Source organism: Alternaria rosae, assembly GCF_020736505.1.
Source record: "Alternaria rosae strain MPI-PUGE-AT-0040 chromosome Unknown BKA58scaffold_2, whole genome shotgun sequence".
NCBI classification, from domain to species: domain Eukaryota; kingdom Fungi; phylum Ascomycota; class Dothideomycetes; order Pleosporales; family Pleosporaceae; genus Alternaria; species Alternaria rosae.
In genome coordinates, this window is record NW_025763571.1 from 3,197,539 (window position 1) to 3,215,769 (window position 18,231).

Here is an 18,231-nt window from a genome sequence, read left to right on the forward strand (position 1 = left end):
CTCAAGCACTGCGCTAGCTTTCACATGCTACTAGTTGGGGTGTTTCGTCATTGCGCAAGCTCCAAGATGTCCGATGCTCCCAACGTAAGCAACAACAAAAGAAGCTTTCCGAACAAGGTCCGATATTGATCGAAGAGCACATGAATTCAATTATGTCTACTGTTCATTGCTGCTGAGCCATGTGCGAAAGTTACGTCAGCACTATAGCTCTCCTCCGTCTCAACTCGTTGCCACACCGTAACACACCCAAAGGACAAAGATAATGTAGTCGTATACATGGCGTCCGCCTGCATAGAGCCCTTGAAACTTCAACTTTGAAGGTATAATTGTAGTGACGGCCTCTCCCGGACGTGCGCCTGCCGTTCTGCAGGATAGCCATAGCCTGCATTCCGTATCCGTTCGAAGCCGTTCGTACGCGTCTACTGCTTGCCAGAGACCTGGTCGCCCATGCGGTTGTACTCCTTCTGCATGTTCTCAACCTGCTTCTTCAGGTTCGCCATGTCGCGATCCTTGGCAGCGAGCTCCTCCTTGAGAGCTCCAACCTCGCCAGCACCACCAACATTCTTCAGCGAAGTGCCTTTCTTGGTGCTGGGGTCACCCTTGAGGGTCTTGACCTCCTCTTCGAGACGGAGAACATCGAGGATCATGACGTAGGTACGGTTGAGGATGAGCGACAGGAAGAGGGTGAAACCACAAAGGTACATGTTGCGCTGCGAGTAGAACTTGCGGGCCTGGACCTCCATGCGCTCGATGCCTCCAGCAGCAACGCTTCTTGTGTCGTTAGTATAGCGTCATGTAGGTGGGTTGCTTGACTTACGATCCGCGGCCCTGGTCGTCTGAGCCAGAGAGCTCAATCTGCACGCGGTATACGCGGTTGACACTGTCAATGAACAGGATCAGAATGAAGATGAACGTGATCTACGCATGTCAGATGAGTCCTCCGCCTGGATGTAGTGGTTTCCGTACCTTCATGCCATATTGCAGCTTTGCTATTATAGGGCTCTCCGAGATGAAGGTGAAGAGCTTGCGGCGCCATGTGAAGGGTAGAGGGACGATGAGGGCGCAGAAGATGAGCATCTCCGTCACCAGGAGGAGGAAAACCTAGAAGATGAAGAGTTAGCACAAAGGCCACATACGCAGTTGTAGACAAGGCGCGTAGGAAAGCACGCGAGCAGTGACGAGACGAGACCATTGACATCTCTCTCGACCGCTGCTCTCATACAATGAGGGGGGCTGCTTACCAGACTGTAGTAGAGCGTCATGATGGCTACGTGGTATTATTGTCTGGTGTGTGTGTTTGTGTGGGAGCGGGGTTGAGCAGGATCAGCAATGGACCTGGGAGAGCTGGCTTGCGTATACGTGCAAAGGACCAGCAGGGAGATGAGAATGGTGCGGAGGGCCGGAGAGGATTGCAGGAGGGTTGCTGTGAAAGTGGGAACGGAACGCGATGTGATGTAGGGGAGCCGCAAGTGCCTAGCTGTGACGTATGATCGCAGCTTTCCCAACTTGCTCACTAGCGCATGGGCCGCCGGTCTAGCCTCTTCTAGCCGCATTTGCCCTCACAATTTGAGCGAGTGCTTTTCTCTTTTGAGCAGCAACGCCAACAACGCACGCCTATTCTCAGCCTGGCCGCCTTGCTTGCATAAAATGACGACAGGTGAAGGAACCAAGCTCGAGCCCGACCATTCGGTCCCAGACGGTGCTGTCTCTAATGGCACCAATGGCACCAATGGTACAGTCAATGTGCAATCCGAACCACCTGCGAGCCCCAAGAAGAGGAACAGGACTAGCAGTCAAGACATCGAGGACGCGGATACCTCTGTCAAGCGAGTCAAGGGTGTCGCACCCATCAAGGCAGAGTACATGCGCCACCCACTTGAAGTAACTCGCGTGCTAAGAACACCAGATTCCTGATACGACTAGATAACAACAAGGCCGCCACCAAAGACACAGTCATTGACGACGATGCAGCCGAGGGCGCCGATGCTGAGCACAAATCTGAAGGCCTGCCAAAGACTGATGCTCGCGATGGCCCCAGAAAGGGCAAGAACAACAAAAAAGACAAAAAGCAAAAGGGCCAAAACACCAGCCGCACTTTTGGTAGCTCGCGCGACAAGATACCACTCTGTGGAACTCGCGCATCTTACAATGAATTTTCACCCAAGGAGTGTCCTTTCGGCGAGAAGTGCAAGTTCGAACACGATATCCGCAAGTACCTGAAGGAAGGCCGGCGAGAAGATCTCACTACCTTCGATGGCCAATGTCCAGTCTATGCTGTCAAGGGTTTTTGCCACTTTGGCTGGAAGTGTCGATTTGTCGGCAGCCATTCCGAAGAGCGCACTTTAGAAGACGGCCGAAAAGAGTTGGTCTTGAAAGAGGATGCCGACCGCAAAGCCAAATTCTCCAGCTTTGACGAAGAGGCAGAGGCTGAAGTGGTAAACATCGTGCCTAAGGACATCAAGATTGGCTTATCGAGACGGAAGATTGGAACCCCGCGCTCTGACCAGTACCTACAATGGATCGAAACCAATGCTCGCAACGAAAGAGAAATGTTTGATGCAGCTCAGATGGACATGGACGTTCTTAAGGAGGAGAAAGAGGCGCGCAGAGCGGAGTATGTGGAGGCGCCCTTCAGGCCGTCGGAGAAGCGTAGGCTCTACTATGGGCCCGAGACGCCAATGCTCGCACCTCTCACCACTCAAGGCAACATGCCGTACCGCCGACTCTGCGTGGACTTCGGCTGCCAAGTGACCTGGAGCGAGATGGCCATGGGTATGCCACTGATCCAAGGTGACAAGGGCGAATGGCCGCTTCTCAAGGCCCACGAATCCGAGGTAACTCCTCCGAAGTTCTTGGGCAAGAACACTGTGGTCCAGGGATATGACAACTCGACTGATCTCAAGTTCGGCGCACAAATTGCGGCGAACAAGCCATGGTTGGCCACCAAGACGGTCGAAGTACTGACTGAATACTGCCCGAAGCTGCGCGCTATCGATCTCAACTGCGGATGCCCCATCAACCTCGTCTGTGAGAAGGGAAGCGGTTCCGCACTACTTGACAGCGAGGCAAAACTGGAGAGTATTCTTCGAGGAATGACCTATGTATCCAAGGAGGTCCCCATCACCGTTAAGATCCGCATGGGCACTAAGGACAACCACCCAACCGCGCAAAAGCTTATCAAACGTCTCGTGCTTGGCGGCCACGAAGCCGTGGAGTCCGGAAAGGGTCTCTCGGGTATTGCGGCCATTACGCTTCACGGCAGGAGTAAGCAGCAGCGATACTCTCGCAGCGCAGACTGGTCCTACATCGCCGAATGCTCCGCCCTCATCAATCGACTCCGCAAAGAACAAGCGGCCAAGACGGACACCGCCACTGAAGCTGATCCCCGTGATCTCGCAAACGGCGGACATGTCTATTTTGTCGGCAACGGCGACTGTTACTCCCATGAGGACTACTACAACCATCTTGAAAACGCCAAAGTCGATACCGTCATGGTCGGTCGTGGTGCACTCATCAAACCCTGGCTCTTCGAGGAGATTGAAAAAGGCCAGTACCTGGACAAGTCCGCGTCAGAGCGCCTCTCCTACATTGAGAAGTTTACCAAGTACGGCCTGCAGACTTGGGGCTCTGACGAGATGGGTATAGGCACGACCCGTCGTTTCCTGCTTGAGTGGCTGAGTTTTGCACATCGCTACGTCCCGGTTGGTATTTTGGAACATTTACCCCCGAATATCCAGGATCGTCCCCCGAGGTTCAAGGGTAGGAATGACTTGGAGACGTTGATGGCTAGTGAGCACTACACAGACTGGATCAAGCTTAGGTATGTCCCTCTTGTGACCTTGGAAGGTGTTTTGACTAATGTGTTTATAGTGAAATGTTCTTGGGTCCAGCTCACCCAAACTTCAAGTTTGAGCCTAAGCACAAGTCCAACGCTTACGAGATTGAAGCTGAGGGATAGAAGGTAATGAAGTGAAGGAAACATATCTTTATGGTGAGTATACGCTTGCGTGGATGAGTGCATTGCGTGATGAGCAGAAAAGCATGATGACGTTTGTGCATTTTGTGCAGCATCTATATCTTTCCAAGTATCGGTATATACATGAATTCATATTCGAATACGATAAATATCTATCTCATGCCTTTGCTTGTGCCATTTGCTTCCATAACTTATCTATATCAAGAATCCCACAAGCGTCTCGAGCATCTCCCTCTCAGCCGGCTCAACGGCCAACACGCCATCAAGTTGCGCCTGCAGCGTCCTCTTGACGTCTCCCAGTCCTTCATCCCTCTCAGCCAGTGCCTTCTCAATAGCCACCTTAGCACCCCCGTCCTCAGCAACCAACCAAGCCAACACGGCATCAATCCTCTCCAGACAGTACAGCCCCTGACTTAGCCTGTCAGGGATATTCTCCAGCTCAAAAGCCTCGAGCTCATCTTTCCCGCTTATCCGCAACGCCCTCTTCTTCTCCGCAATCTTCCTATCGAAAGCAGATAACCGAGTAACGTAGTCTCTGCGCAAATCAACTAGTTTGTGTATCTTGTCGTAGTCTTTCTCGAGGAACTTGGCTAAGAGACGGAAACGAGTGTCGGAGTTTCCGGGTAGTGAGCGGAGAAGAGAGGCGAAGATGCCGAGTATATGTTCGGTCTGCTCAGGGTCGTGGGACTTTTTTGTTTTGGAAAAGGTGCTGAAGAGAGGTTTTAGGCCGCGACTGTCGATGAGTTTGGTGCAGACGGCTGTGGCGCTGTTTGTGGCTTCGGGAACTTCTGCTGCGGCTTCTTTGCCTTTTGAGCTTGTGTTGCCGTTGGCTTGTGGTGGTGTCGTTTCTTCTGCGTAACCACAGGCGTGGTCTAGTACTTTCAGGGCGCGGCTCTTGCTGGTCTTGCCGTCTCGGACGAAGAGGAGACAGAGTTCTACACCTTCTGCTTCTAGGAATTTGGCTTTCCCGAGAGGCTCTTCTGTCACTGACGAGAGGCAATTGAACAGATTCTCCATGTACTCCTCCTCATTGCTGTCCTTTTCTGGGTCGTCTCTTCGGTACGGCGCGAGGTTTGTGAGAAAGATTTCGACACCGTTAGCGTCGGCTACGTGATGTCGATTCGGTCGCGAGGATTGTGTGAGGATGGAGAGGATCTCGGAGGCGTATTGTTTGTTCTGTGTAGTAGGTTTCTCGGACTTCTGTATCCTGTCCAGTAGCCATTTCAGTAACGCTGTCTCTCTCCCTATTATGTCTGTGTACGTGGGTTGTGATAGGAGGTTTTCGATGACGCTGAGGGAGTTGTAGACGCCCGATGCGTCGGCTTCATCGGTCTCGTCGAAGCGGGAGAAGTTGGATACAAGCAGACTGAGCAGGTCGGCCTCCATGAATGCGGTGACGAGCGCGTCCCATTGTTCTTGCTCTCCTCCAACATCTTCGTCTGTGAGCTCTGATACCATCTCAATCGCTGCGATTGCGATGTCTGTATTCTCGTGCGCCAGTAGTTCCACCAGCTTGGATGCCGCTGTGCTTTTCGCAAATTCCTCGTATAGCTCCGGATGCTCCGACAGTATGCTGAGCGCCTTTATGCCTTCATCCAGATCGCCTTCCGACTCCATGAACTTGGTGGGGTCGTCCTCGTACTTTGCGCGCAGCGATGCGTTCTTGTTGACCTTCTTCTCAAAGTTGAGCGCCAGCTTGCGCACCCACGGCACGTCGTATTTCTCTTCGCCTATAGCTCCATCGCCGTCTTGCGCATCGATGTACTCCATAGCGTCCCGCGCATTCTCATCCAGGCCGTCGCCAAAGAAGCGTCCTTCGTCGTCGTCGCCGGGCCCATCTTCGAAGTCGGGCGGTAGCGGGGGACCAGCCTCATCGTCATCATCTTCGTCGGCTACCGAAGCTTGCGCTGGGGTCTTGACATCGCCATTTGCGTCCAGCTTTGCAGATTTGTATGATTGGGTCGGGTCGGCTTCGTTTGGGTTCTCGAACTTGCGCTTTGTTGAGCCGTTTGCGCTTTTGAAGAGGTCGTCGATGCTCGTCATAATGCGCGCTGCGACGTAAGAGGAAGCAGAAGAAAGGCGAGTACAACGGAGCGGAATTGGTCGAGTTGTCGCGTCTTCACGAACCTCTGAACATTGGGAATCCAACTGGTCCCAGCTCGGCACTAGCGTGTTTTCTCCGCCGCAACGCTCAGCTCCACTTTTCACCTGCACCCTCTTTATCCGCAGCACACAGGCACGAATGGTTTTGATCTATTCGCCCGGGAAACATGGCACTCGCTCATGAGCGTGTGCACCTCTTGGATTTGAACCAAGCATATCTTTGTTTTCGCACGGTCTCTTGCTTTACTCCAGCGTTGCTATGGTCCATCCTGAGAGTGTCCCTGATTGGGACGAAGAGGAATCCTGCTCCATCCCCGGTACCGAGATTGCGATTGATAGATACTCTGAAACGTTGTAAGGCCTGTACTGTTTGTTGTAGGCCGCAAAGTCTACTTGCACATGTCACTATCTACATTCCAGTACTCACCCACAAGAAGGATCGTTCACTCTATACGAGCATAGTATGGATCAAGCACTCGGTAACAAACGGTTCACCATCAAAGTCCATTGTAGACCTCAGGGTGTTGGTTATGTCAGCCAGGATGATGTTCCTATTGGTGAGTCTATCGGCTGAGTTGGGCGGTTCACGCAGGTACTACAGCATAGTCATCACGGTGCTCCGGACACGGCTCAGCAACCCCAAGCCACATTGGGTTCCCGCGGAGAAGACGTCATGTCTAGTACCGCCTTCCGTACCCCTCCTCACCATACCCGCCTGAGCCGCCATAACCACCGGAACCATACTCCTGTCTTCGCTGGCCGTATTCGTCCTCATCATCGCGGCGGCGACCATAGCCTTGAGTCTCTTCACCGAAACCGCCGGGAACACCAGAGGCGCCGTAAGATTGATCAGGACGCTCGCCACCGTATTCCAGGCCTTCCGAACGACCGTATCCGCTGGATCTGTAAGAGTTAGTAACGTTGTCCTGGTGAGAACTTTCATTGACGTACTCTTGACGGCCGTAGCTCGACTCTTCCTGGCGACGGCCATATCCAGACTCCTCTTGACGACCGTATCCGCCAGTGCTATAAGAGTCAGCACCATACTGCGGTTGCTGACGGCCGTAGCCTCCAGCGTCTCCGCCGTACTCCTGGCGTTCGTACCTGGATGGCTCTTCACGACCGTAGCTTGACTGCTCGCCGTAGCGCTGCTCTTGGCCGTAGCCTTGAGAGTCGCCTCCGGACTGGCGCTGGGGCGAGCGGCTGCTGCTCTTCTTGCGACGGTGTTCATGCTCACGGGAGCGAGAGCGACGCCTGTGTTCACCAGATCCTGATCGACGCTTGTCAGCATCATCCGAATCCTCATCGCCGCTGCCATGCTTCTTGTGCTTATGGCGCTTCTTTTCCTCCTTCTCACGCTTCTTGCGTTCCTTCTTCATCCGCTTCTCGTATGAATCCTCGCCGCCGGAATCGTTCGAATCGTCGTCATCGGAGTGTTTTTTAGACTTACCACGTCGTCTGCACATCTGTTAGCCTAGGATTGTTACAACTCAAGAAATCCACTTACTCTTTCTCCTCGGAGTAATATTCTCCAGACCGATCGAACCCTTCACGTTTCTCTTCAGAGCGCCATTCATCACCGTGCTGGACGCGACGCTCCTCTCGACGCTCATATCCACCGGTGTTGCTGTAGCTGGAAGTCTCGACACGCTGTTCGTAGCTGTAAGATCCGCCACGGTCGTCCCGCTCCTGACGAGAGTACTCCTCGCGACGCCCGCCACTCGGGTACTGTGTTTGCTCGTACTCGGCGCGGCCATAACGATCGCTATCACCATACGAAGATGCCTGGTGGTGACCAGTCTCGGAGTAAGACTGGGTGTAGGAGCCATCTTGACCGTAGCTTTCGTCTTTGCGGCTCTTCTTTTCCTGTCCGCCAAAAGCGTCGCCGAGCAGTGAGCCACCAATGCCGCCAACAAGGCCACCAACAAGGCCGCCTAGGGCACCACCACCAACGGCTTCGCCGGCGAGCTTGCCAACATGGTCAGAGGCCTGCTGGATCTGTGGGTTGACACGACCTTGTCCGCCGGAAGAGCCAAAGTTGTTGGCCATACCCAGAGGTTTGCCGCAACCATGACCCTTGTCGTGCACATTCTTCTTATGATTGCGAAGGTTTTGCACACCGTCTCGACTGAGCTGGTGGCGGAATTCTTCCTTTGCGCTCTCGTCTTTGGAGTTCCACCACTTTCCAACAGTGTCGAACATGATCTGGTGGCATTCTTCGACCCCGCGATCACCCCGCCCTCCGTACCTTCTCTCTGCCGCAGCAACCGCAGGGTGGTGAAACACGCCATTGATGATGCGGTCAATGGTTTGCTCAGGGTCTGCCTCACCGTCCCAGCACTGAACGACTTGCGGGACAGCCCAGCTAAGCACGGCAGAGGCTACGCGACCAGCAGGCTCGTTGAGCACGTTAGAGAAGTGATCCTTGGAAAGCATACTGTGGGTTGGGTCGGTGCAGTCGTCGTCGTTGAAGACAATGTGTTGCTTCTCGCGAGAGCTTGCAATGACCTCGCTGGATCCAGTCTCAAGCTCAGCCTTGACTTGGCTAAGAATGGGCAGAACGTAGGGAGCAAGAAGACTGAAGACGAAGACAGTGACCTGGCTCTGGACCTCCTCGATCAGATCTGGCAAAATTGGGATCTTCTCAATGAACTCGGTGATGGACTGCATAATTTCGTCGTGGAACTCCATGATGGGGTAGATCTGCTTGACTAGCTCTCCAATTTGCTCAGTAAAAGCCTCAGGCTCCTTAGGGGTGATCTGGATGTTGCCCATAGCGGCAGCGTTGGAGTTGTCGGCAAGCTCCTCCGCCTTACCGGCTTCGTCTTTGCCGCCAAAGATGCCGTCAGGGAGCTTAGCAAGAAGCTCTTGGATCTTGCTCTTGTTCTCGTTTCTGTCGGCATTGGCGATTGCGCCTTCGAGTTCCTGCAGCTCGGACTGTGTGGCCTTGTCGGTAATCTCTCCGCAGACAGAGTGCAAAAAGTCGACGCCACCGAATGTGCCTGTGATGATGGGGTATACCTGCTTTCCAGCGGCGCGGACATCAAACAGGGCGTTCCTGCCGACGTGGGGGAAGATGTCCCGGTTTTCCTCTTCGAGTTCAATCAAGGCAAGCTCGACATAGTTGGAGTGGGCAGAGTAGTCTTCCAGACAGTGGGTCGCAGTACCGAGGAGTCTCAAGGCTTCATAGAAGTCGGGACCCTTTCCGCGTGAGCGACGTCCCAGGTCAATGCAACGCCGAAGCAGGTCGCGAACCATGCCAGCCGATGTCGTGATGCCCAAGTCTTCCGAGGCGATGTAGTTCTTCAGGCCGGTTCGCTCGTCGACGCTGAGCTCGCGTCTCTCGTCAACGGGGCCTCGCAGGCGGCGGTCGTAATCACGGGCATCGAGATTGTCGGCGTAGTCCTGGATAGTCAGTATCTTGACGTGATGGAGAAAGCGGTGTACCGACCTTGGGGTTGTCAATGTGCTCTTCGGGTCTGTAGCACCCAAGGCGATCGCGGGTGACCTCGAATTCCTTGGTTCCGTAGCCGAAGCTCATGAAGCCGAGCACCCACAGGAGGATGCGGATAGCCTCTGCAGAAACCATCTTGACAGTGCCGACATCGACGGCCTGGGAGTAGTCGCGCAGCCAGTTGCCAAAGTAGACACGCTTGACATCCATCTTGCTGAACTTCTTGCCAGTCTGGCCGCTGATCAGCAGGGTGAGTAGGGTGTCTTCGATGTCTCCATGGCGCCAGTTCTGTCCCTCAATGGCGCTGAGGCTCGCAATGTTGCCCGCACCGAAAGCTGCAGTGGGGCGCGCCCACAACACCATTACGATGAGGCATGGCAGCCAGACGTCGCTGAATTGCGGCATCGTGCTCTTGATTTCGTATACTCTTGTTGATATCCAGGAAAGAGTTTATGAAGTGATTATAGACAGAGGGGAGAGAGGGGGCCGAGTTGTGTGTATGTGAATGCTGCTAGCGCGTGTTACAGTTCCACCCGCACGGGGCTTCTGCCCCGCCAAAGGCTGACGTAGGGGTCCATCACCCAACACAAATTGAGACTGATCGCCAAGAGACAGCTGCTCGACCAAATACTCCCGCACTTCCACACATGTCGCACCAGAGACGTCGTTCTCAACAGCTCCAAAACTACGACGCAAATTTGATCCACAGCACCGTCTATTTCAGACAAGAGTAATATCCCTCAGAACACCCTTTGGCGTGTACGATTGGCCATCAGGCACCTCAAAGTCCTCCGACAACATCATGTTCCCAATACGCATGTATTCGTCTTTCCCTCTCGATTTTATCGACTCGATGACCAGATAACTGGTTGTTACAACTGGTGGCTGGTTTGTCAAACCCGGATTGCGCACGTAGGCGGCAAGTGCGAGCGTGTCATATTGACCGCTTGCTTCGCTCGAACCAAGGACGCCTGGATCTAGTTGTAACGGGCTGCTATCTGCCCAACGCCGGACTGGCTCGGGCCGGGACATACCATGGAACGCCCCGTGTATTCGAATCGTGCTGCTACTAGGATCGGAAGTCAGCGGCTCGCCGCTCCAACTGACATTGGCCTGCAAGATTTGGGCTCGGTACACGATCCGTAATTTGCTTGTCTTTGCTGAATCGTTCATCATATCATACAAAGATATGGGTGCTCGAATCCCGACGCTGCCGTGTTCATAAGACATCCATGTCCAACTCGGTCGGCGGTCGGCGGGCTCCCGTGTGGGTATGATGTGCCGATGAGGTTCGCGAAGAGCTCTCCACGCCAGATGGTGAACCAAGTGACGTTTCCAGAGGCCCAAAATTGGGTGATCGTTGGACAAATCTTGGTGCAACTGCACGATCCCGGCTATGGCGGCATATTGATCGCCTGAGAAGGTAAGGGATCGCTTGGAGTAATCTGCCACGCATCGCCACCAGTCAATGTCGAACCCATACTCATCTTCAGTAGAGTCGATCATCTTGGGAGCGCCGTGTTCGCGTGTTCTGTTTCTCTGGATGTCGAATAAGCCCATCCTCATAGGCGCGCGTTTCTCCTGCATGTAAATAGTGCTATCCTCACTTTCCGTAAGTGAGCCACACTGCCATACGAATTGCGAATACGTAGCATGCAAGGTACGGCGTGAAAGCATGCTCTCTTGCAATATCCATGCCCGGGTGCTGACTGGTGCATGTAAAAGCTGCTCTCTGAGAATATCAGTGGAGCTTTTGCCGCATGTTCCTGTTCTCCTAGCAGAGAACCCTGGGTGGCCTTCATACAACCCGGGAAACGGAACCGCTGGCTCAAATTCTGCAGTCAACCCGCAACCCCCATGACCATTATGTGCACTAGTAGCAGACAGTGTGAAAGTGCCAGCACGAAATATCGCTGCCATCTTACTACTCTCACGTTGCCAGTCTTCTTTATCGTCCTGGATAATGGCAAGACTACGTTAGAATAATTGGACAGTCAGCGTACGTCTCTTACATGAACCAGGTATATAAAGACGTACCTGTCTATCCAAAGGTACTTGAAGCCTACAGCAGCAGTGATTCTGACTGCATCTTGAAAAGTCTTTGTCAAGCTTCCAAAAGGGATACCAGTGTGCTCGTACTGTGAGATGTTTCTGGTGGTGGTTTTGCAGAAGATGTCTATTCCGCCCCATACATGACTCAGTACAACATAGGGCTCGTTATGTAGATTGATGCCCTCAGCCCGAACAAGTCTGATGGAGAAGTCATTGTGTCCCTGCTCTTGGATGGCGAGAATGCGCGCTGCTAATGGCGTATCCAGTTTTAAAGTCTTCCGACAATCAGGGTGGTGTTCTTGACACTCCAAAAGCCACTCGCGAATCGTTGCACTTCTTGTATTGATATTTTGAAAATCCGCATTGCTCCATATGGCTCTACGAAATGCTCTGCCTGAACGAGGTCAAAAAAACCTCAGTAAACCGAAGGGATCCAGAAGAGTCACTGTACATACCAAAGCTTGTATGAACCGTGAATGACCTGCTATCATGTATTATACCGGTAAGGTGACTTTGTAGATTGATGCGAATCGAGACATGATCCAGATGGCCATTGGGGTCCGGGCAGGAATCAGTAGTGTCACACCCAATGGATACGATAGGTGACTCCTTAGCTGCTCGCCAGTCGCATTCGATGCTCACTCTTGGTGTGTTTGTAGGCGCTCGTGAAAGTGTGAACAGGTCCGTGTAACCACCACTGTGATACACTATCCGATTGGCTATGTTGAAGCCAGCATGTTCTTCCAGCTTTGGGGTGTTCATAGTAGCTCGCGCAAGGTGCTCTTCGAGATCATCCTGTCCAAACAGGCCACATATGTACTCACATAGTATGCACCGGTTGCTGCATTCCATCAAGTCGTGGAGATTAAGATGAAAAATCTCGTCGCGTCGATCGACTATCCTCCAGAGTAGCTTCTTACAGCATTCCGAACAGTAGGGTGGGTCTCCAATGACACGGGGCTGCATCCACTCACTACTAGGGGCGTGGACGACCGAGCCTTTCCGGTACATAGCTTCGAGTTTAGACGAGAAAATGGTGAGTGATAATAGCAGAAAGCGATTCAGTCAATTCATCTAGTAATCGCAGCCCGTCAATGTTGAATTTGAAACAGAACGAGCGCGTACGCTGTATGATGTTATACTGCATCGCTGCATCCATGCTGCATGGGAGAATTCATCCGATCCAATGACTTTGTGCCAGCAACCGCAGATATGGGGCTTCATACCCAGATCAGTGCCATCTCTCATGCATGCATACTGATTAGTTTTGTCACCCGTGACCAAGGTCACTTCCTTTGGCCAACTGCCCCGTCGCTGCTGCAATGCATTGGATGCGTAACTCGGTAGGTCTTCCCAACCCAGTAGACCGCACATATGCTATATGTATCAACATATCACCAAGCTTCAGAAGGCTTCGGCAATGAGGAAAATTTGGCCAAAGTCCTAAGATTGTTGTCGACCGAGTGGCCCTGAGCTAAGTAGTCTGACGGTAATAGCTATTGAGGTCTTTGAACGATGATGGATATATCGATCACATGAGTCGTACTTGTAAGGGCGGAGATGAGGTCGTTCAAAAAAGTGGGTGAGGAGAGTAAAGCTTCACAACTTTGCTGATGGCGGAGGGTTTGGATACTTGGGTGGTGGGCGGCTTCTCGCTAGCATCCTACGTCGTGGGCCGATCTTCCACCTTTAAAAGCCAACAAAATGAATCTGCAAGCTGCCCAAGTCATGGTCCTATCTAGAAAATCAGTTCGTGATTTGTAACTCAGTTGAGTTGCGTATACCGATGTGTAGGTGATAGTTGCTAGTGGTATGGTTCAGCGCCGGTTTTCCGCAGCCTACCCACCATTGCCCTCGAAGGCTGACGTAGAGGGCCCACAACTCATCCGCACGACCAACAGATCGCCAACAAGTGCTGTTCGACCAAACTACCTCATACACCCGACAAACACGCCTATCCCTCGTTTCGCGCAAACATCGCCCTTGTCCTAATGTGCGCGATACCAAAGTTACGCGTATTATTGGATGTTCGCTTCCTACTGTAGGAAATTGCCATGGATCCTCAGCTGGCATGCAGCCCTAGGCGGCTACCGTGTAAACGCATCGGCCATGACAGAATCTGTGTCGCATCAGGTAGATCTCTACAGAAACGCCATCATTTATGAGTTACACTGTATACTTTGAACCGAGGTATACATTGGCTTGTTTACTATCTATTCATCAACACAGTATGCATGCAGCCGTGGGAACGCGACTTGAAGCAACATCCACATGATGTGACTCTCATTGTGAGCGAAGTGCGACGAGCTGGGCGCGGCACAAAACGCCTTCGTTGAAGAGACTGCACGTATCGTCGATGTACACGCAAAGCGTCGCACCTAGATCCATGGCGAGGTGTGGTGTGCTATCATCTGAATGGTGCTGCCACAACTGGCCAGATGGAAAAGCGCAAGCTGCAACGGGAACCCCGGACAAAGCGCAGCTGAGTCGAGGCGATCGACTTGGATGCTGATTGGGGTTTCGCGATGGGCTGAATTTTATTCGGCTATGTGGTGTTGTGAATGGCTAGGAATGGCTGTGTGGTGACGGTAGTGAGTTGTGGCTTGATGGCCAGGTGCGCGGTCGAAGTTGCGCCGTATTATGCTTTTCACCGCCAGGCCGCCCGCGAATGCCGTATGAAGAGCACGTAGCCGCCATCAAGTCCTCTGATAACACCTCACCTGCCCATCTGCCCCAAAATCATTGCAAAATTCATCTCACACGACCGCAACTCGAAAAGATCGTACGGAACTGATGCGACACAGCCATGAGGGTCGTTAGGTAGATGGTGGTCAAGCGGTGAGCATGAGGCTGTAAGTGTAAGAGAAGATATTTTTGTAACGAGATTAGAAATTAACCTGTAAAGTAGGTCATACAACTCTAGAACCAACGCCGACAAGGGAATGGTGCCCTCCATGATGCGATGACCCGCTCTATGTATCCCGATCCATGGTGCCAACTGGCTTCCAATTCCCAACGCCGCAACAGGTGAATCGAACAAAGGAAAATACATCCAGTCATGACCCAACTAGTAGTTGAAGACCGTCAATGACGGGTTCAGTACGATGGGCAACAGGCAATGCATGATAACCGTTACGGCCCAACTAGGTATTGTTAGCGACATGTCAATGATATCGAAGAGCAAGGTACTTACGGCAGAACAGCAGTCAAACCAGTAATCTCCCAGCCGTGGGGAGCGAAGCATCCGAGGTAGATCATACCTCCGATCATGAGGATCATGATCATGTACATCCACTTGAAGCGCTTCCAGATCTTAGGCAGCTCGGCGAAGAAGTTGGAGTTGTCCTTTTCCTTGGCTGTGGCACCCCAGCTCATGTTGATAGAGAACATGTGCGAGCAAATGGCGAGGAGGATGTGGAACGAGACACCACCGAAGAAGATCATGAAGAAGGGCATCCACTTGAGGTTCTCGAAGAAGGCACCCATCAGACTGGCCTCACCGATACGGTAGCGCATGATGGCGAAGCAGACGTTGGACATTCCGTTGAATACGATAAGCAAGACGATGAAGATCTTCCACGATTCGACGTAGTACTTGTCAAGGTCACCGTTGAGCCATCCGACGAGGAAGTAGTTGAGGCATCCAAGGGGAACGGCCGATCCGAGAGCGTAGTAAGAGAAGATGTAACCACAGATGGAGATCTTGGACGACAGCTGGATGTTGGAGAAGAGGAAGGTGCGGAAGAGCTTGGTGAATGGAGACTTCCACAACCAAGTGTGGATGGGGTTGAAGACCAATTCGTTGCAACCGTAGGCGTACTTTTCCCATCGGTCCAACTCGTCGAAGACGGTAAGAGACACACCCTCCTTGAAACCGCGGCCGTGGTAACTGGCCAAGCGGACAATGTTACCCTTGATCTGGAGACGAAGCGCGATATCGAAGTCCTCGGAAACGTGGCTCTCGGACCAGAAGCAGACGTAGCCATCATCTTCCGGAGGGTTGCCGACGGACTGGACAGCTTGCCATCGCAAGAAGGCGTTATGACCGACGAAGGGTGCGACTTCACCGCTACCAACTGAGAAGCGAATGGCAGTGTAGACAAGGTTAGTGAAGTAGGTGATACCGTTCTCGAAGTAATCCCAAGAGACTTGCATGACACCGGTAGCGTGCTGGACAATGGCAACCTCGGGGGACAGGAACATCTCGGCAGCACCGTACATGAGGCAGTCTTCGGGAACGATGGTATCAGAGTCGACAATGAGAATGATTTCACCCATGCGGATGTTACCACCAGCCTTCGCGCGGGGGTCAGCGGTGAGAACTTGGTCGAGAGCCTGGTGGTAGAGGGCGAGTTCCTCCTCCTCGGAGATCGAAGCGTCACCATCACCCTTATCGAAGCGGTTGTCGACCAGGCTTTGGAGTACATCTTCGACCTTGTTGGAGGTGTTGAGAGCGAAGTTCATGTTGGAGGCCTTCTTGAACTTTCCGCGGCGAACGAAACCTTCGTGGTTGTGCTTGGGACGCGAGACCCATCCAATGTTGTTGTTCTCGTAGAATCGCAGGAACTTCTCGTTGTCCTCTTCGGATCGGACGGCCATACCATCGTCGTTGATGAAGATGCGTGCAGTTCCACCGCGGGACTCGTAGTAGGAGATGGCGGCTTGCAAACTGGCGACGGTGGGCTTGACGACACCCTCAAGCGACTCAGTGTAGATGGGCATCTGGATAGTGATGGTCGACGGGGTGAATCCCATGGCGCGTGCCTGAGCAAGGTTGGGCTTGACGGCGGAGTGGAAGCGGCTGTTTGACTTGACACCAGTGACGGGTCCGAACACCTCGAAGATGTTACCCAAGACGACAACGACGAAGAAGAGACCAAGGGCAATCCACAGTGGTTCGGTGAGGATAAGAAGCATACGGGGGTAGAAGTGGTCGGTCATGGTCTGGAGAATGATGGCCTTGTTTCCGAGACCAATGACGAGGACGATGATCAAAACCATGGCGAGACCGACGAAGATGGAACTGGTGAAGATGAGAGGGCGTGCAAGCGACTCCTTGGGACCTTCGGCCTTCTCGAGGTCACCCTCAACCTCCTCAGCATTAACCTCAACATCGTCCTTCTTGCTGTCAATGGCAAAGTCGACTGTGGATCCTCCAAGGGTAGAGTTGGCACTTGACTGGATGGCGCTGTCGAAACCACTGAAGGGGTTCTTGGATGTACCCCAGACCAAGGCCAGGATCCTTGATTCGATCTCCATCGCCTGGGAAAGGATCGCACCAAGGTCGTCGTGCCATACAAGGAGGAGCCTCTCCTGGCGGATAAGAGCTGCGTATTGGAACTTGCGGATGGTACTTGAGGTAGCGACCTCTGCCATGGACTCGAAGATCTGGATCTGGGAGCCGTTCTGGAACATCAACTCTGTCTCGAATGGCTCGAGAACATCAAAGATAGCCTGGGTACCATCGGTGCTCATGGTGAGGGCGACACCAGGGTTGATCCTCTTTACTGCTGAGAGAAGGTCCTTGTTGGCCGCGACGGGTTCTGTGACATATTCTCCTTGACCCTTTCGGATCAAGACACCTTCGCAGGAGCCAGGTGTTGAGGCACTGGAAGTCATCCATCGCATGGAGCATGCCTTGGCGTAAAGGTGCTTGATGATCTAGATGGTGTCAGACATTGTTATCCACGTGTGGGGTTGTTTGTACTTACAGCACGGTATCTTGAGTCTTCGTCAATCTTCATGGTCAACGGCCGCGACAGGGCCGGGCGACTCGTGGGTGTCTGGGGTACGGAGTAGCGGGAGGAGTCATTGACACTGCCACTGAACGATTGCCTGCTGGAGGGGATAAAGGGCCTGTCCCCATCGTGGGAAGGTGTGGCGGAAGACATGCCGAAGGGATGTCAATAGAATTAAGAGGAGTAGTAGGGGTAGTAAGCGATTGTAGGGAGCAGACGAGTCTGTTAAAGACAGGTGCTGTGGTCGGAGCCAAGAAACGAGGGAATGGGCAAGGAGCCCTGCGAAGATCAGTAAAGCGCGAGTGTGTAGAGACTGGAAAGCGAACGGAAGCGGTCGACGAGCAGAGGTTATCAACGCGGCACAATTGGTAGTGTCTACACAATTCTCTCCGACTACGCGAAACAGGGCCCCGCCACAATCCTTAGCGACCAGGTCAAAGATACACTCATGCTACACACTATCGAATGTTCGGCAGACCCCTTGTCTAGCACGTTCGAGTCTCAACAAGACCTGCTACGCGAATGTCCCGATTAAGGCCGCAGCGTCTGTCACAAACGCTATCTCGCATTCACCACCATCCAGAATCGGCGGCTGCGCAGACCGCCAGCTGCACCTAGCGATCCTGTCATCTATCGATTATCCTGCCAGCGCACGCCCCGGTCGCTCTCCCGTCCGCTGGGCCTTGGTGGTCCTCAATATTGGGACGGTGGCTCCCTTACTAGCATCGACGAACATATGTTTCGCCGGTGCATCACCATCAAGCTATCGGTCATCATCGAGATCTGAAGCAAAAGGGGATGTGTAATTGTGTGTCGCATTCGGGTACCTTGCACGCCCACGCTTGTGCCTGAGCTAAGTGGAACGGTTTAGCCTAGCCGCTACTATACTGGGCGTGCGCCACCATTCT

General features: G+C 53.0%; 6 protein-coding genes across 6 annotated transcripts; 1 reads left to right on the top strand and 5 right to left on the bottom strand.

Annotated features, from left to right (window-relative positions):
- Positions 1 to 116: 116 nt before the first annotated feature.
- On the bottom strand, positions 117 to 1,470 carry BKA58DRAFT_377672 (endoplasmic reticulum protein). Its single transcript, XM_046169637.1, has 4 exons — positions 1,242 to 1,470; positions 967 to 1,101; positions 818 to 918; positions 117 to 768 (listed from the first exon to the last, which is right to left on the bottom strand). The coding sequence occupies exons 1-4, from the start codon at positions 1,260 to 1,262 to the stop codon at positions 420 to 422; spliced, it is 606 nt and encodes a 201-aa protein (XP_046029478.1). The 5' UTR covers positions 1,263 to 1,470; the 3' UTR covers positions 117 to 419.
- Positions 1,471 to 1,598: 128 nt separating this feature from the next.
- Positions 1,599 to 4,124, top strand: BKA58DRAFT_354923 (uncharacterized protein). Its single transcript, XM_046168627.1, has 3 exons — positions 1,599 to 1,859; positions 1,907 to 3,820; positions 3,871 to 4,124. The coding sequence occupies exons 1-3, from the start codon at positions 1,648 to 1,650 to the stop codon at positions 3,956 to 3,958; spliced, it is 2,214 nt and encodes a 737-aa protein (XP_046029479.1). The 5' UTR covers positions 1,599 to 1,647; the 3' UTR covers positions 3,959 to 4,124.
- BKA58DRAFT_99649 (Catenin-beta-like protein) lies at positions 4,066 to 6,107 on the bottom strand. Its single transcript, XM_046176356.1, has one exon. The coding sequence runs from the start codon at positions 6,017 to 6,019 to the stop codon at positions 4,172 to 4,174; it is 1,848 nt and encodes a 615-aa protein (XP_046029480.1). The 5' UTR covers positions 6,020 to 6,107; the 3' UTR covers positions 4,066 to 4,171.
- A 649-nt stretch (positions 6,108 to 6,756) lies between these two features.
- On the bottom strand, positions 6,757 to 9,938 carry BKA58DRAFT_436347 (heterokaryon incompatibility protein Het-C-domain-containing protein; the record flags this gene model as incomplete). Its single annotated transcript, XM_046173405.1, has 4 exons — positions 6,757 to 6,982; positions 7,031 to 7,537; positions 7,587 to 9,484; positions 9,531 to 9,938. 4 exons carry the CDS (start codon positions 9,936 to 9,938, stop codon positions 6,757 to 6,759), a joined length of 3,039 nt encoding a protein of 1,012 aa, XP_046029481.1.
- Positions 9,939 to 10,253: 315 nt separating this feature from the next.
- BKA58DRAFT_409088 (heterokaryon incompatibility protein-domain-containing protein) lies at positions 10,254 to 12,596 on the bottom strand (the record flags this gene model as incomplete). Its single annotated transcript, XM_046172124.1, has 4 exons — positions 10,254 to 11,505; positions 11,571 to 11,979; positions 12,041 to 12,199; positions 12,410 to 12,596. The coding sequence occupies 4 exons, from the start codon at positions 12,594 to 12,596 to the stop codon at positions 10,254 to 10,256; spliced, it is 2,007 nt and encodes a 668-aa protein (XP_046029482.1).
- A 2,056-nt stretch (positions 12,597 to 14,652) lies between these two features.
- Positions 14,653 to 17,476, bottom strand: BKA58DRAFT_307567 (glycosyl transferase family group 2-domain-containing protein; the record flags this gene model as incomplete). The annotated part of the gene is made up of 3 exons (XM_046167167.1): positions 14,653 to 14,728; positions 14,779 to 17,246; positions 17,297 to 17,476. 3 exons carry the CDS (start codon positions 17,474 to 17,476, stop codon positions 14,653 to 14,655), a joined length of 2,724 nt encoding a protein of 907 aa, XP_046029483.1.
- Positions 17,477 to 18,231: the final 755 nt, after the last annotated feature.

Excerpts from the sequence above, each read along its gene's own strand:
- BKA58DRAFT_377672 (XM_046169637.1), bottom strand. The coding sequence starts at position 1,262 with ATGACGCTCTACTACAGTCTG. Across the intron at positions 1,102-1,241 it reads TGACGCTCTACTACAGTCTG|GTTTTCCTCCTCCTGGTGAC; the intron begins GTAAGCAGCCCC and ends TTCATCTTCTAG. Across the intron at positions 919-966 it reads AGCTGCAATATGGCATGAAG|ATCACGTTCATCTTCATTCT; the intron begins GTACGGAAACCA and ends TGACATGCGTAG.
- BKA58DRAFT_354923 (XM_046168627.1), top strand. The coding sequence starts at position 1,648 with ATGACGACAGGTGAAGGAACCAAGCTCGAGCCCGACCATTCGGTCCCA. Across the intron at positions 1,860-1,906 it reads GTCGCACCCATCAAGGCAGA|ATTCCTGATACGACTAGATA; the intron begins GTACATGCGCCA and ends TAAGAACACCAG. Across the intron at positions 3,821-3,870 it reads ACAGACTGGATCAAGCTTAG|TGAAATGTTCTTGGGTCCAG; the intron begins GTATGTCCCTCT and ends ATGTGTTTATAG.
- BKA58DRAFT_99649 (XM_046176356.1), bottom strand. The coding sequence starts at position 6,019 with ATGACGAGCATCGACGACCTCTTCAAAAGCGCAAACGGCTCAACAAAG.